Below are 11536 nucleotides of genomic sequence, written 5' to 3'. Positions count from 1 at the left end.
TGCAGAGCGGGGCGCGGGATGGGAGCCGACGGTTTGCAAACGTGCTAGAACGTCTGTACCGTACGTTGTTATTGCCTTGCATTTGCATAAGGAGAAAGTGTTTCTAAGTAAATACCACTTTTAAAAGGTTTGCCTTTATTTTTCCATTAAAAATAAAAAAAGAGTAAATGTAAATTATTCTAATGTTGGTTTTGTTGTTGGGGTTTTTTTTAATGTCTTCATTAGGTCTTGCAAAAGAAATGCACCTTAAGAGGAGCCTGCTTGCAAAACAAGCCCGGCAGGGCGTAATTTCGCTTTTAGGGAAGCGAGGTCAGGCTTTTTGCAGGTTTTGGGGGTTTTTTTGGTTGGTCGCTGGCGGCCAGCACAACGAAGCGCTGAGCTCAAACTCCATCTTTCTGCCTCGAAACGGGAAGGATTTTTAGCAAGATCAGTTGTTTTTAAGCGTCCGTGGTATCATCTGTCGCAGCGTTGGACTCGGCTGGCGCGCGGTTCGCCCCGTTTCGCGCGGCCCGGGGGCAGCTCGCTGTCCCACCCCCCAGCTCCCCCCCGCGCCGGTGCGTTTGGGCTGTTAAACCCTTCGAAAGCTTAAATCTGAATTTTGGTTAAAGCACGAAGTTGTTCCCAAGAGTCCTAAACACTTGCACTGTTGTTGTTTGTGTGTTTATGGGCCCACCGCTCCTGGCCCGGCAGGCCGGTATTCCCGCGGGAACGGCGATCCGGAATTTGCCCCCTCGCCTCTTGCCGGCCCGGCGATGCCGTGGCTGCATGCGGCAAGTGCGTGGCCTGGGGACGCCTTCTGGCACCAGGGCTGCGCCTGGGCCCGGGCAGCAGCGGGCGGGCGCCCACCGCAAAAAAAAAAAGAAAAAAAAAGGGAGGGGGAAAAAAAGGAGGGGGGGGGAAAGGCACCGGGGTGCAGTTACAGCCCCTGAGTGATGGGGTGTGCCAACGGGAACACTGAATGGTTTAAAGAAAAGAAAATAATAAAAGAAAAGCCCCAAGGCAGCGCCCGGGCTTTCTCTCTGCCCCTGCTGGAAGCGCCTGCAAAATGCCACCATTTGCGGGGAAACAACAGAAAAGCGCCCCAAAAACGCCCCTGCGGCTTACGGGGTAGTAGGGTAAATAGTTTATTTGATCTTATGCCAGGAACAGACCAGGAAAGTAACATGAACTGCTTTTATAAAACACTTCTAATATTGCTAAGAAGCAGGTCTATTACCAGAAAAATATTCCAGAGAACATGCCAGCATTATATTCTAGTTGTAGGATCGTTTTTGTCTTCAATTAAAAAAATACCTTTGAGCTTAACAGCGTGAGAGCTAGCGCTTCTAGCCGTCTGCCTAACGCTTTGTTCGGTTAACCGTCCGGTTGTCGCAGGCAGCGGGGGAGGCCCCTCCGTCACCCTCGGTGGCGCGGGCGGCGGGGCGGCATGTTCTCTTCGGCACGCGAGCGCGCGCGGCTGCGCGGGCAGGAGGGCGGCGGGGTTTACAGTCAGTCGGTAAGCGGAGGTGGATGCGGTAACGCTGAGCCCCAAACTGTCCGTTTAGTTAAATATAAAAACAAAAACTATAAGTTAAAATAACATTCGGATTGTATAGCACAGGCTGATGCTTTTTTTTTTTTTTTTTTTAAACAATATTTACAATATTACCCAGAGGCTACAGTGGGAATAAAAGAGAAGTGTAAAAACCATAAAAAACTGCACCGATTTTGTAGCAAAATATCTGTACATTTAAAAACAGATTATCATATAACTACACATGATCCGAGAAAAAAAAAAACAAACGGGACCTTCACCAGTGGTTCACATAAGCACAACATAAAAGAAAAAGAAATTCAGTGGTTAAATACTATACAGTAAATTTTACAATTAACATAGTGATGCAGTGAGACCAGGCAAGGTAAGCTGCAAGCAAAACGCATCTCGGCAAGTACAGATTTCTCTGCAGTCCAGTTCTTCACCTCGGAGCAGCTCGCGCACCCTGCCGGCACGAACGCGGCTTCGTCCTGCTGCTGTGGGACACGGGTGCGCGCTGGCGGCCCGGGGTGGCGCGCGGTGCTGACGCGCGTCTCCTCTCCCTTGTTAAGCTTTACAAATGCAATGTATCACCTGTAACCTACCGGGGTTTTTAGGCTGGGCTTCCCTTCGCTGCCCGACCGCTCCTCAGCAGGGAACCTGAATGGATTGTCCGCGGACCGCGGAGTCGGAGCGGGGCAGGAGCCCCACGGAGCAGGGCACGGGCGGATTCTCTGCGCGAGTAACTGAACTGCGGCGGTCCTCAGAACCCTAATACTGATTATTGAGATGTTAATACCTTAGTGCTAATTAATAAATACACCGTTATGCCGAAGCTGAAGGACATCGACGTGCCTCGGCCACCCTTCTCGTGCCGTGACTCGCAGTGCGGTTGCCCCCAGCACCCCGTGCCTCAGCTCCGCGTTGCGCACCGCGGCCGTCGCCACCGCCAGGAGCCGCGGGATCGGGCGCTAAACGTCGTGGGACCGCTGACGGACGTGGCGCCGCGTCCCAGCTACGGTGGTGCGGAGCCGGTGTGCGGGGGAAAGGTACGGGTCTCCTCTTGGATTATTTCCATATTACCGAGAGAAAGCCCTTAAACGTCTTCCTTTTTAACAAAACAAAACAAAAGCCATAAGTGCAGCTGAAGGCAAGGTTAAGCCCTCGGCCGACAGCAGAGGAATGCATTTAAAAGCAGAGCACGGCCAAGTATTACCTGTTTACAACCAGTGGGGATGCGGGTCAGGTCCGCGGGAGACCAGTCGCTAAACTTTTATATAATCAAACGAAACTAAACACCCAAGAAAACAACACGTATTTTACATTTTGGTTAAAAATACTGAATAATGTATTGGTGTAAAAAGATACCCAATCAAATCAAGTCCTATTGCTTTGATTAATTTGAGCAGGTACTTCAATTTTAGGCACTTGTTAGCTACGGTTGAGTGGAGAGCCCATCGCTGACGTTCCTATGCATGGTCTAGGTCTTCGAGCCCTTTAGAAGGTCAAGTTTACTGTTCCCAAGGCTGTAAATGAGTGGCAGAACAGCGAGTTCCCAGGGACAAGGCAGCGCTCAAGCACCCCCTTTCCTCGGCACCTGCAGGCCTCCCGCTCACATCGTTATTTCAGCGCCGTTTGCAGAGCGCAAGTTCTGATCATCGAAGCGCCGCCGGACGCTTCTCCTCACCGCGTCGGCCCGTCGGTACGGCTGGTTTCTAAGATCTGCGGAGAGGAAAGCGGCGTTCGTGAAGACGCACGGCTCGCCCACGAGCACACACGCACGCACGCACGCACACGCAGTCTAGACAAGGAAAAGTCCTGCTGGAAGCCAATCAAAGCAGCTTGTGTAGGGACAGGAGAAGGGACTTCAACCCAACGAGAGCAGAAGTGAGCAAATACCGACGTGCCCTTTTACTACGCACCCAAGCAGCAGGTAATACTGGTGAAACGCGCTGAAAATGCTGGTGAAACTGAATGGAGTTGTGCCGCCAAGCCAGCGTGAGCGTCTCCCCACCCACGGGCTGCTCCCGTTCGTTAACGTCAGTAAGGAAGGCAACGTCGACTGAAATCAGTCTGCTTAACGTACGCCTTGGTCCTTCGCGTAGCCTCTCAAACGCTACTGTGAGCTGAAGGAGTTTCTAAAGAGGGGTGAAGCTCGCGGGAGACGTGTGCCCCAGGGTACACCGGGGCAAGCCTTCAGCCACGCAAGGGGGGGGCCTACGCTCCCTACGGACCCATTTATTTAAAAGAGGGTGCCCTGCAAAAAAGCAGCTGGGACGCTGCAACCGGCTGGCAAAGCTCCGGCTGCCGCCCTGCCCCACTGCCGCCATCTCGCCCGGCTGCAGAGATGCTGCGTTAGCTGAAGGCAGCGGGGCGGCCGCCCCCTCCCTCCTCCTCACCGGCAGCAAAGCCCGGCCCGGCTGACCCTGCTCCTGCTGCTGCTGCGGCTGCTGCTGGGGAGGGGAGAGCTCGGGAGGGAAGAGGAGGGGATACTGAGCATGCGATGGATCCAACAGCGGAGAAAGCTGGAGATGGACGTGCTGATGAAAGCCGGCGTTACATGTGCTGTTACACGTGTTACATGTGCTGTTACATGGGTTACGTGTGCGGCTACGATATAACGAGCACGCTTGGTACACCTGAAGACTTAATTCCAGTTTAAATATTTCTCTCCTGGAAAACAAATTTGCAAACCCTCCCTCAAATTTCCCGGGTGACTTCTCTCTTGGTTTAAATACAACTCCCAAACTTGCCAGCTCTCGGTGTACCCCAGCAGAAGGTGCCTTTGCTCGAGGCCGCCCTCTCCCACCTCCACGCTGGGAGCTGCTGGTTGTCCATCTCTCCCGTCCCGTTCGGTGGCCGTAGCGGGGCCGAGATGGAGCAGCAGAACATCCAGGGAACTACGGGGCTGAAACAGCCTGGGGACAAGGCTGCTATCTGGGGCTAAACTTGGAAGAGAACGGGCCAAAACGGAGCGAGTCTGAAGACGGTCACCAGCCCAGGGCCTATGGATCCCCTGCGCCACGGGGGGGAATAAAGGGTCTCAGTCTCCACTGGCCCGAGGCTCTCACCAGTATTAGCCACATCTACCCACAGGCTGCCTGGCATACAGAGAGAGGAGGAAGCTAAGTAAAAAGTGATGCTTGCCAGCTCTGTGTATCCTCCACCACCGGTGTGCTAGAAGAAATCCTTACCCTCGAGTGAACATTTGGAAATTTAGTGATATTATTCTTCTTTAGGGCTAAACAGAAAAAAAAACAAAACAAAACAAAACACAAAATGATGGTTAAGTAAAAAATGGGATGGAAAATGAAGAGCAAGTCAATTCAGCGTTCAAAACTCCCAGGCACGTTCGCCAACAGAGCAAGAGGGGGCGAGGGCGAGGCTACGAGAGGAGGTTAGGCACCGAGAGGAGAGGACAGGAGGGCCACCCTCGCCCCTCGCTAACCAAATTCCAAGCTGCTTTGAAGATTGGCTCCAGGAAGATAATACAGCAATTAACTCGACAGAGCAAATGACCGTTGAGCTGATTATAGTTCGCAATTTTATTAGAAGCATTCATAAAAATACATATCGCAAAAGTGAAACACTGTTGTCTTCTTAAGCCGCTGAGTCCTTAATTCAAGACAACAGTGTTAACAGACATGCGGGGTTAAACACACCCTCCTCACGCTCTACACCACACGATGTAAATCGCTCAGTTCCATGTCAAGCTTTTCATCGTCACCGTTTCTGCGGTTCTGGCAAATAACGGCGCCTTTCCCCAGCCCTGCTCCTCCCCGCCCCCCCGGTTCGTGCGCCGCTGCTGCTACCGAGCCCGGCCCCAGCACGGCACAGGGTCCCAGCGAACTGGAACTGGTTCGTGCTCAGTAAACACCTCTGATTTTATTTAGATAAAGTTGGCATGGAACTGAAAAAAGTTAAATATGGATGTGACCGAATGAGAAAAGATTTTATGCTGTTCATTTCATCCCGTATCGCACATGCAGACAAACATGCAGGTGCTGGTTAAAGTGTCTAAACCACACCACTCCTCGCAGAGGACGTACGTTATTACAGACAACCCTTCCAAGCCAGAAAGCAAACCCCAGGAAAGTCCCGCTCAGGTCATGCAGCCCGTAATTTTGCTTTGGCATACAGCTGACGTATTACATGCATTTTACAAAGGTAGACTGGCGTACAGGGGAAGATCTGTAGGCCACAAGAGATGCCATAGAAAAGCCAAGTGAACTGTCACTTTTTGACTGCGTTTGATCTCCTAAGCCTCGTGGACCGTAGGAAACCCGCACCGAATCTACCGCGACTTCCACCACTTGCTGTTCTATGGCATTTGTCGTGCAGGTGAGAGATGCCTTTGAAACGCAAGGATGGCCAAAAGCATCAAGCGCAAAGTCGATGGGATGGAATAAGAAGTTACTGAAACACAAGAACATGCAACAGAGGTGACACAAATACAACTTCGGTGGACGCTGGACATTACTATACACTCAACATTCACATGATCCTGGCTGAGATCCGTACAAATGGAGAAGTGTCAAAAATCTACAGCAACCTTTCTTTTTTCTAAGAGCATCAGATGTGAAAGAGGAATAGTTTAGTAATGGAATTCCTCAGTGAGAACAGGTTCGCAGAAAAACCGAGAGCCCCGCTTGGCGGTTCGAGCGGTAAAGGGCACAGTCTTCAGCACTGCATGGGAATAACAGCCAAACAGACAAACAGAGCCGTGAGAAGCGGATCTATCGCATTAGTACAGTGTTAGTGCTCGGTTACGGACACCCAGGGACGGTCGGACGTGTTCCAACCAGCTGTCTAATCGCTGCACTTCAGTGGGCTTTGGCAACAAGGCAGTTGTAAGTCTTTGAAGAAGCAGTTCTTACGTGACATCGTTTTGCAATGGTTTTGAGAGGCTATTGCTAACCGTGCTCCAGAAAAGGGTGTGTTATCAGACAGGGCTCTGCTCCGGATCAGCAGGGCTTTTCTGTGCATCTGATCAGGCGCTATCCAATTTAAAACGACACTTTCAACCATTTCCATACCATTGACAGAGACCTCATGGGCCGTATTCAAGTGACCTTGGTCCTGCCTGACTTTCTGTGCCTAACCTTCATTACGACGTGGCTTGAGGCCCTCAGAGACAGGCCCGTCCTGGGAAATCCGAGGCACAAGCCCATAGGAAATGTTTAATTTGAGGCTGGCACTCGCTCCAGTGAACTGCCTTTTGCATGTGGATGGTCTTCTGCCACACAATCTGTTTCTCCCACAGAGCAGGAGAACCACTTTACCAATTAAACAAGCTTCCAGGAGTCTGCAGGAGTTGCAGAAGCAGTAACAGATTAGATATTATAACGACTCTGCCCTTTAAATAAAGAATATTATCTTAGGAAGCTATTAATCAAGGTTAAAAAGAGTTGTGAAAGCTTCAAGCATTTCAGCCCTGTCATCTCGTCGGGCAAAAATTCCCTGGCTTTCCTTAGCGAGCGGTAAAACAGCTCTCCTCCCCTCCTGCAGGAGAAACTCATGTGAAAACATTCAGGAGCAGTAGCCAAGGAAATCCTGCCCAAAGACCTCTTTTTTGCACTTCTGCGCAATGGAAGCCAAGCACTGTAAAGCTACCGAAGGGTTAAAATCGTGTTCCTTTCACACCACGGGTGAAGAACGTGCAGTAAAATCAAAGTACTGCCATCAGAGGAGCTGTACACATTAAAAATTGTTTGGCTCCTGAGCAAAATGCAGTTTAGAAGGCAGCTCTTTTTATCAGCAAATATTTGCACCAAAGTCCTGACCGTCTCTGGCTACGACAGCGGGTTCTGCCCCTCGCCGTCCCTCTCCCTAGGCCGGGTCCGTGCAGACTTTGCCTACCAAACTGAGAAGCAGTAAAACCAGAAGCAGTTTAGGGTCATAAATCATTCAGGTTTGACTAAATGATTTGCTGTAACTGTGCAATAATGTGGTGCAATTACTGTTAGTACATTTTAATGAAAATGTAGGCTCTTAATAATGTTAAACATCCGTCATTCATTCCATTTATGGGGGAAAAAAGGTTTCTGGGAAAGATCTGCACAGCATGCACATCCCCACCGGAGCATCTGCTGAGATGAGGCACTGCACTGGCAACACTAAAGATCAGAGACCGAGTACGTCCCCACATGCTGAAAGAGAAGAACTGAAACGGAGCGTGTCCCCGAGGCCCGCGCGCGCAGCGCTGGCAGCGGCCACGCCAAGGCAGGCTACGGGGCTTTGTTCCGTACCGTTAGCAAAAGTTTCTATACCTGATTTACATCCCGTAAACAATGCCCTAAGCTGTGCTCCAGTAACGCTTTTTTAAGAAGTACACGAAGCACTTACAATAGCTACTAGGCAGATACACATTTTTATCCTTTGTGAAAGGGCCTCTGAGATTGCGGAACAAAGGGTGTTTACCTGTTATAATATCTTCAATAGCACCGTCCTTCCCTTCGTACACATGCCTGTTATCCTTGACTTGCCGCCGCCTGAGCTCTGCAATCAGCTCTTGCTGCTGTCTCTTTGTTTTATGTGAAGGAGACTGAAAGCAAAGAAGAGAGGACCTGTAAGGACCGGCCTCCAGCGACCCTGCTTCTCTCTTCCCGAACGCGAAGCAATTGGCAAGCAGTAATTGCCACTTTTCTGCCCAATTCTGCAAGACCGGGCGAACACACGCGTGCGGTTAGCTCACGGCCCATGGAGAGGACGGGCAGAGTCACAAGTTAACCTGGCTGCCAAGCTGCTTTTCTTTCTTACATTTGTAATCTACTTCCAAGCCTTCTCATCACTTGGAACTGGAGCTCCAAGCTCTCACCTCTGAAAAGCATCAGGGGAACAGGGCGAACAGGCTTTCCTTCCGCGGGAAAAAGCTTGGCTGGGATTAAAGATCCCACCAGCTCCTGTGGGAAGCAGCACCAGCCAACAAAGTGGCTGTTTTAGAGCCATGGGAAGCTTTCTCCAGCCAATCTGAAGTGTCACCTCAGAAAAAAAAAAGAAACCCAAACACCTCAGGAAAATTCCTATAAAACGGTAATGTGAGGCCGGGTCCTGCTGCCACGCTCTGACGGGGGAGGATCCGGGGCGATCGTTCCTTGTCCCTGTACGCAACGGGAGGCTCTGCACGCTGGGCACCAGCGAGGTTTTAACAGAATCAAGGCCAGAGCAGAACAAAGTTTAGCTAACGGCAATGTGGACGAGATGACTTCTCTCTTCAGTTTTTCTTAATTTTGCAGACTTCGAAGTGACAGAACCATACACTTGTATTCTCTTAGCTTGTTTTGTTTCCCTCCCCATAAGGAGAGAACTTCCAGTGACTCTATTTAGAGGCAACTGTACGTTGGGCAACTGAAGTTCTTATACAGAGCTGAGGTTTCTGAACTACCAGGAAAAACACATGAACATGATGGCTCCTGCCTGTAAGAGATATCTGTTTCATACCTTTTGGTCCTGTTGCTCCATCAATGCTTCTTGCTCCATAAGTTTTTCCATTAAGGCCTGTTCCTGCTTTTTTCTCAACTCATTCTCTTCTTCTGCTTGCTATTTATCACAAAAAAAGCACAGGTTAGAGCTTCCAGTTGCCGGAGGGAACCTAAACATTACAAATGAGGAACACTATCACTCGCTACCGTGGGGCTTTCCAAGGAAGCAAGCTCAGGTGGAGCAATTTAGCTGCCTCTGAACACAGTCGGAAAAAACTGGGCTGGGAGAGACCTTCCTAGGTCGCACAAACCATCCCATCCTCTCCCAGTCCCAAAAGACGTGTATTCAGGGTTAAAGGTGCAAGCGGCAGCCGCCCAGACATGACATTTCTGAAGATTCCTCCAGCGTCTCAGATAGCCGTGTTGTCTTTCAGCCCTGAAAATAATCCCAAAACAACTATTTGTGCTGCCCCGGGCTGGCGCTGCCGTGCTGTCGGGGATGGCTCACGTTGCGTCAAAGCTAGAGGGAGCCACGAGCTGTTCGGTTGGGCACCCCGAATTGGGCTCAGAGGGACAGAAGAGAAGAGGAGGATGGTCCTGTTTACCTTGTAGGCCTTCACAAACCGGACAAACACTGGGAAAAAGACCGAGGGGGGTGTCGTCTTGGGATTCTCCCCGAAGTACTTCACAGCATCATCAAAGGCATCCTACAGAAAGCACAGATTTACTGCATTGCACTTATTTCAAGATAAAGTCACCATCCATTACTGCAGTATTCAGCGTAAAGGGTCTAGATTTCCTCTAGAAACCCTTGGCTCAGACCAGCACGTCTACATCTAGCACGTGAACTCAGGAACAAATCCACAACATTGCTGCGCCTTCTCCTCCCTGCTGCGTCTATAAAAGCACATCCTTTGCAGTGACATGCTGCTATTCACCCCCTCACCAAACCCCAAGAATAAAGAAACACCTGGGCTATTTTGGCGTCATCCTGCAGTTTCTTTAGCTTCCCTTCGTTGTTCTGAATGAACTCCTTCAGCATCGTGTTGTGGTCATGCATGGTGTACTCGCGCTTCGTCAGATCCAGACCCCTCTGCAGCTCCTTCACGTCCAAGAGGACGTTTTCAAGAGACACTAGGAAATAAAAACGCTGCATTGCTCCTGGTCCACAAGCACACAAACCCACAGCCTGAACAATTCCCCACCAAGAAATGCCCCCACAGCCCATGTGCGGTGTGCCGTGAAGTCCCTCGGGTGGCACACGTGCCACCACCACTGGCCAGGCACAGGAGGGAGACAGTACCTGCAGCAGCCTTCTCCACGTAATGAAGTTCGTTGTAAAAGAGGGAGACATGTTGGTACTTCTCCTTGACCACATTAGAAATATAGTGCAGCAGGGTCTGCTTTCGGTCTGTTGACTTTGTTTCTAGGAGCTGGGGAGAGAAGGCAAAGAGGTTGCTGGGTGGAGGTGCAGCAGGCCCCAAGCAAAGTGACTCAACCGGTGCTCGCCTCTCCCTGGTGGCTGTCCATCTGATAGGGATGGCTGTAAAAGCTCCTTTAAGTGTTTAGCAGGTGGTTTTCAAGCTGTGGTCTGCGGAGCCTCTGAGGACACGTGCCTTCTCCTAAGTGCCCCCCCAAAACAACAATAAGCAAAGCAAACTCACGCCGCCTGGCAGGGAGCGCCTTCCCCGCTGCCGCTCTGCCCTCACCGGCTGGGAAGCACCGACCGAGTGCCCCAGCAGCCACTCGCCGTGTATGTGAAATGCGTTCCCACCTGGGCCCCACGAGGCACCTCTGGTTGACTTACCAGGTCCAAACTCTGTAGCTTAAATCCATACACAGCTCCTCGTTTACTGCTGTTCATGTAGTTTCCAAGAGCCAAGATTATCTGCCAGGATGAAACAGAGCAGAGCATGAATTTTCAGGACAAATGCACATTGCTTTAGAAACCTCTGGAAGGAGAGCTGGTATGTCAGCATCCACGTACAGCTTCAGTATACGTAAGGGGATGCACCCGTGAGTGACGGAGCTATTGAACGTATCTAAAATCAGACCTACCTCCAGTATTTTCTTAAGCTTTTGGGATGACTTTATTGACACAGATGCAGCTATTATTGCGTGAAGTTGCTGCAGGAAAACACAGGAAGAGCTTTGGTTAATGCATGTCCAACCCAAGAGTAAAATTAAAATCTAAACACTCACATTCTGAAAAAAACCTCGGTTTTCATCCATACCGTGGGCCCTAGCATGAATGTTATCCTGCCCTGACACACCAGGATATCAAACAATTCATTTGCACCACGGATTTACCACACTCAGATGTGGTTGGGTAAAAGTGTATTTACATTTCAGTCCTTATGACTGCAAAAGATACGTCGTCGGGCTGAATGGGACACACTTCAGAGAGCCCACGGACCAGCACTGATAATAACTTTCCCTGATGATACAAACAACTAGGTTTTCATGTAAACCGGTTTTAAACTTCTACAGGGTAAAGAAATAGGACAGTATGGAGCAGTCCAGGGTACAAACAGCACCTGGGATATCAGAGTCATTGATATATGAAAATACAGCTTGAAAACCACTTTCTCATTTGTGTAAT

The 11536-nt window shown here is 50.2% G+C and overlaps 1 protein-coding gene across 9 annotated transcripts in view; it reads right to left on the bottom strand.

Annotated features, from left to right (window-relative positions):
- Nucleotides 1-1564: 1564 nt before the first annotated feature.
- The window catches only part of FMNL2 (formin like 2), a 152211-nt gene continuing 142239 nt past the window's right edge, over nucleotides 1565-11536 (bottom strand). For 2 of the 9 annotated variants that reach the window (XM_087734454.1, XM_087734456.1), the window contains 9 exons: nucleotides 10993-11061; nucleotides 10742-10822; nucleotides 10238-10367; nucleotides 9905-10068; nucleotides 9540-9641; nucleotides 8954-9052; nucleotides 7934-8057; nucleotides 4708-4754; nucleotides 1565-3235 (listed from right to left, as the gene is read on the bottom strand). In XM_087734454.1, the coding sequence (XP_087590580.1) occupies nucleotides 3197-3235; nucleotides 4708-4754; nucleotides 7934-8057; nucleotides 8954-9052; nucleotides 9540-9641; nucleotides 9905-10068; nucleotides 10238-10367; nucleotides 10742-10822; nucleotides 10993-11061 (855 nt within the window). In that variant the 3' untranslated portion in view covers nucleotides 1565-3196. Of the gene's footprint in view, nucleotides 3236-4623; nucleotides 4755-6065; nucleotides 6200-7933; nucleotides 8058-8953; nucleotides 9053-9539; nucleotides 9642-9904; nucleotides 10069-10237; nucleotides 10368-10741; nucleotides 10823-10992; nucleotides 11062-11536 lie in introns of those variants that run through there. The other 7 variants (XM_087734452.1, XM_087734455.1, XM_087734449.1 and 4 more) reach the window with 4 other exon arrangements.

This window comes from Nipponia nippon, unplaced genomic scaffold, assembly GCF_047370975.1.
Source record: "Nipponia nippon isolate SJK-2023a ecotype South Korea unplaced genomic scaffold, ASM4737097v1 scaffold_5, whole genome shotgun sequence".
Taxonomy (NCBI): Eukaryota; Metazoa; Chordata; class Aves; order Pelecaniformes; family Threskiornithidae; genus Nipponia; species Nipponia nippon.
This window is presented reverse-complemented; position numbering and strand designations above follow the sequence as displayed.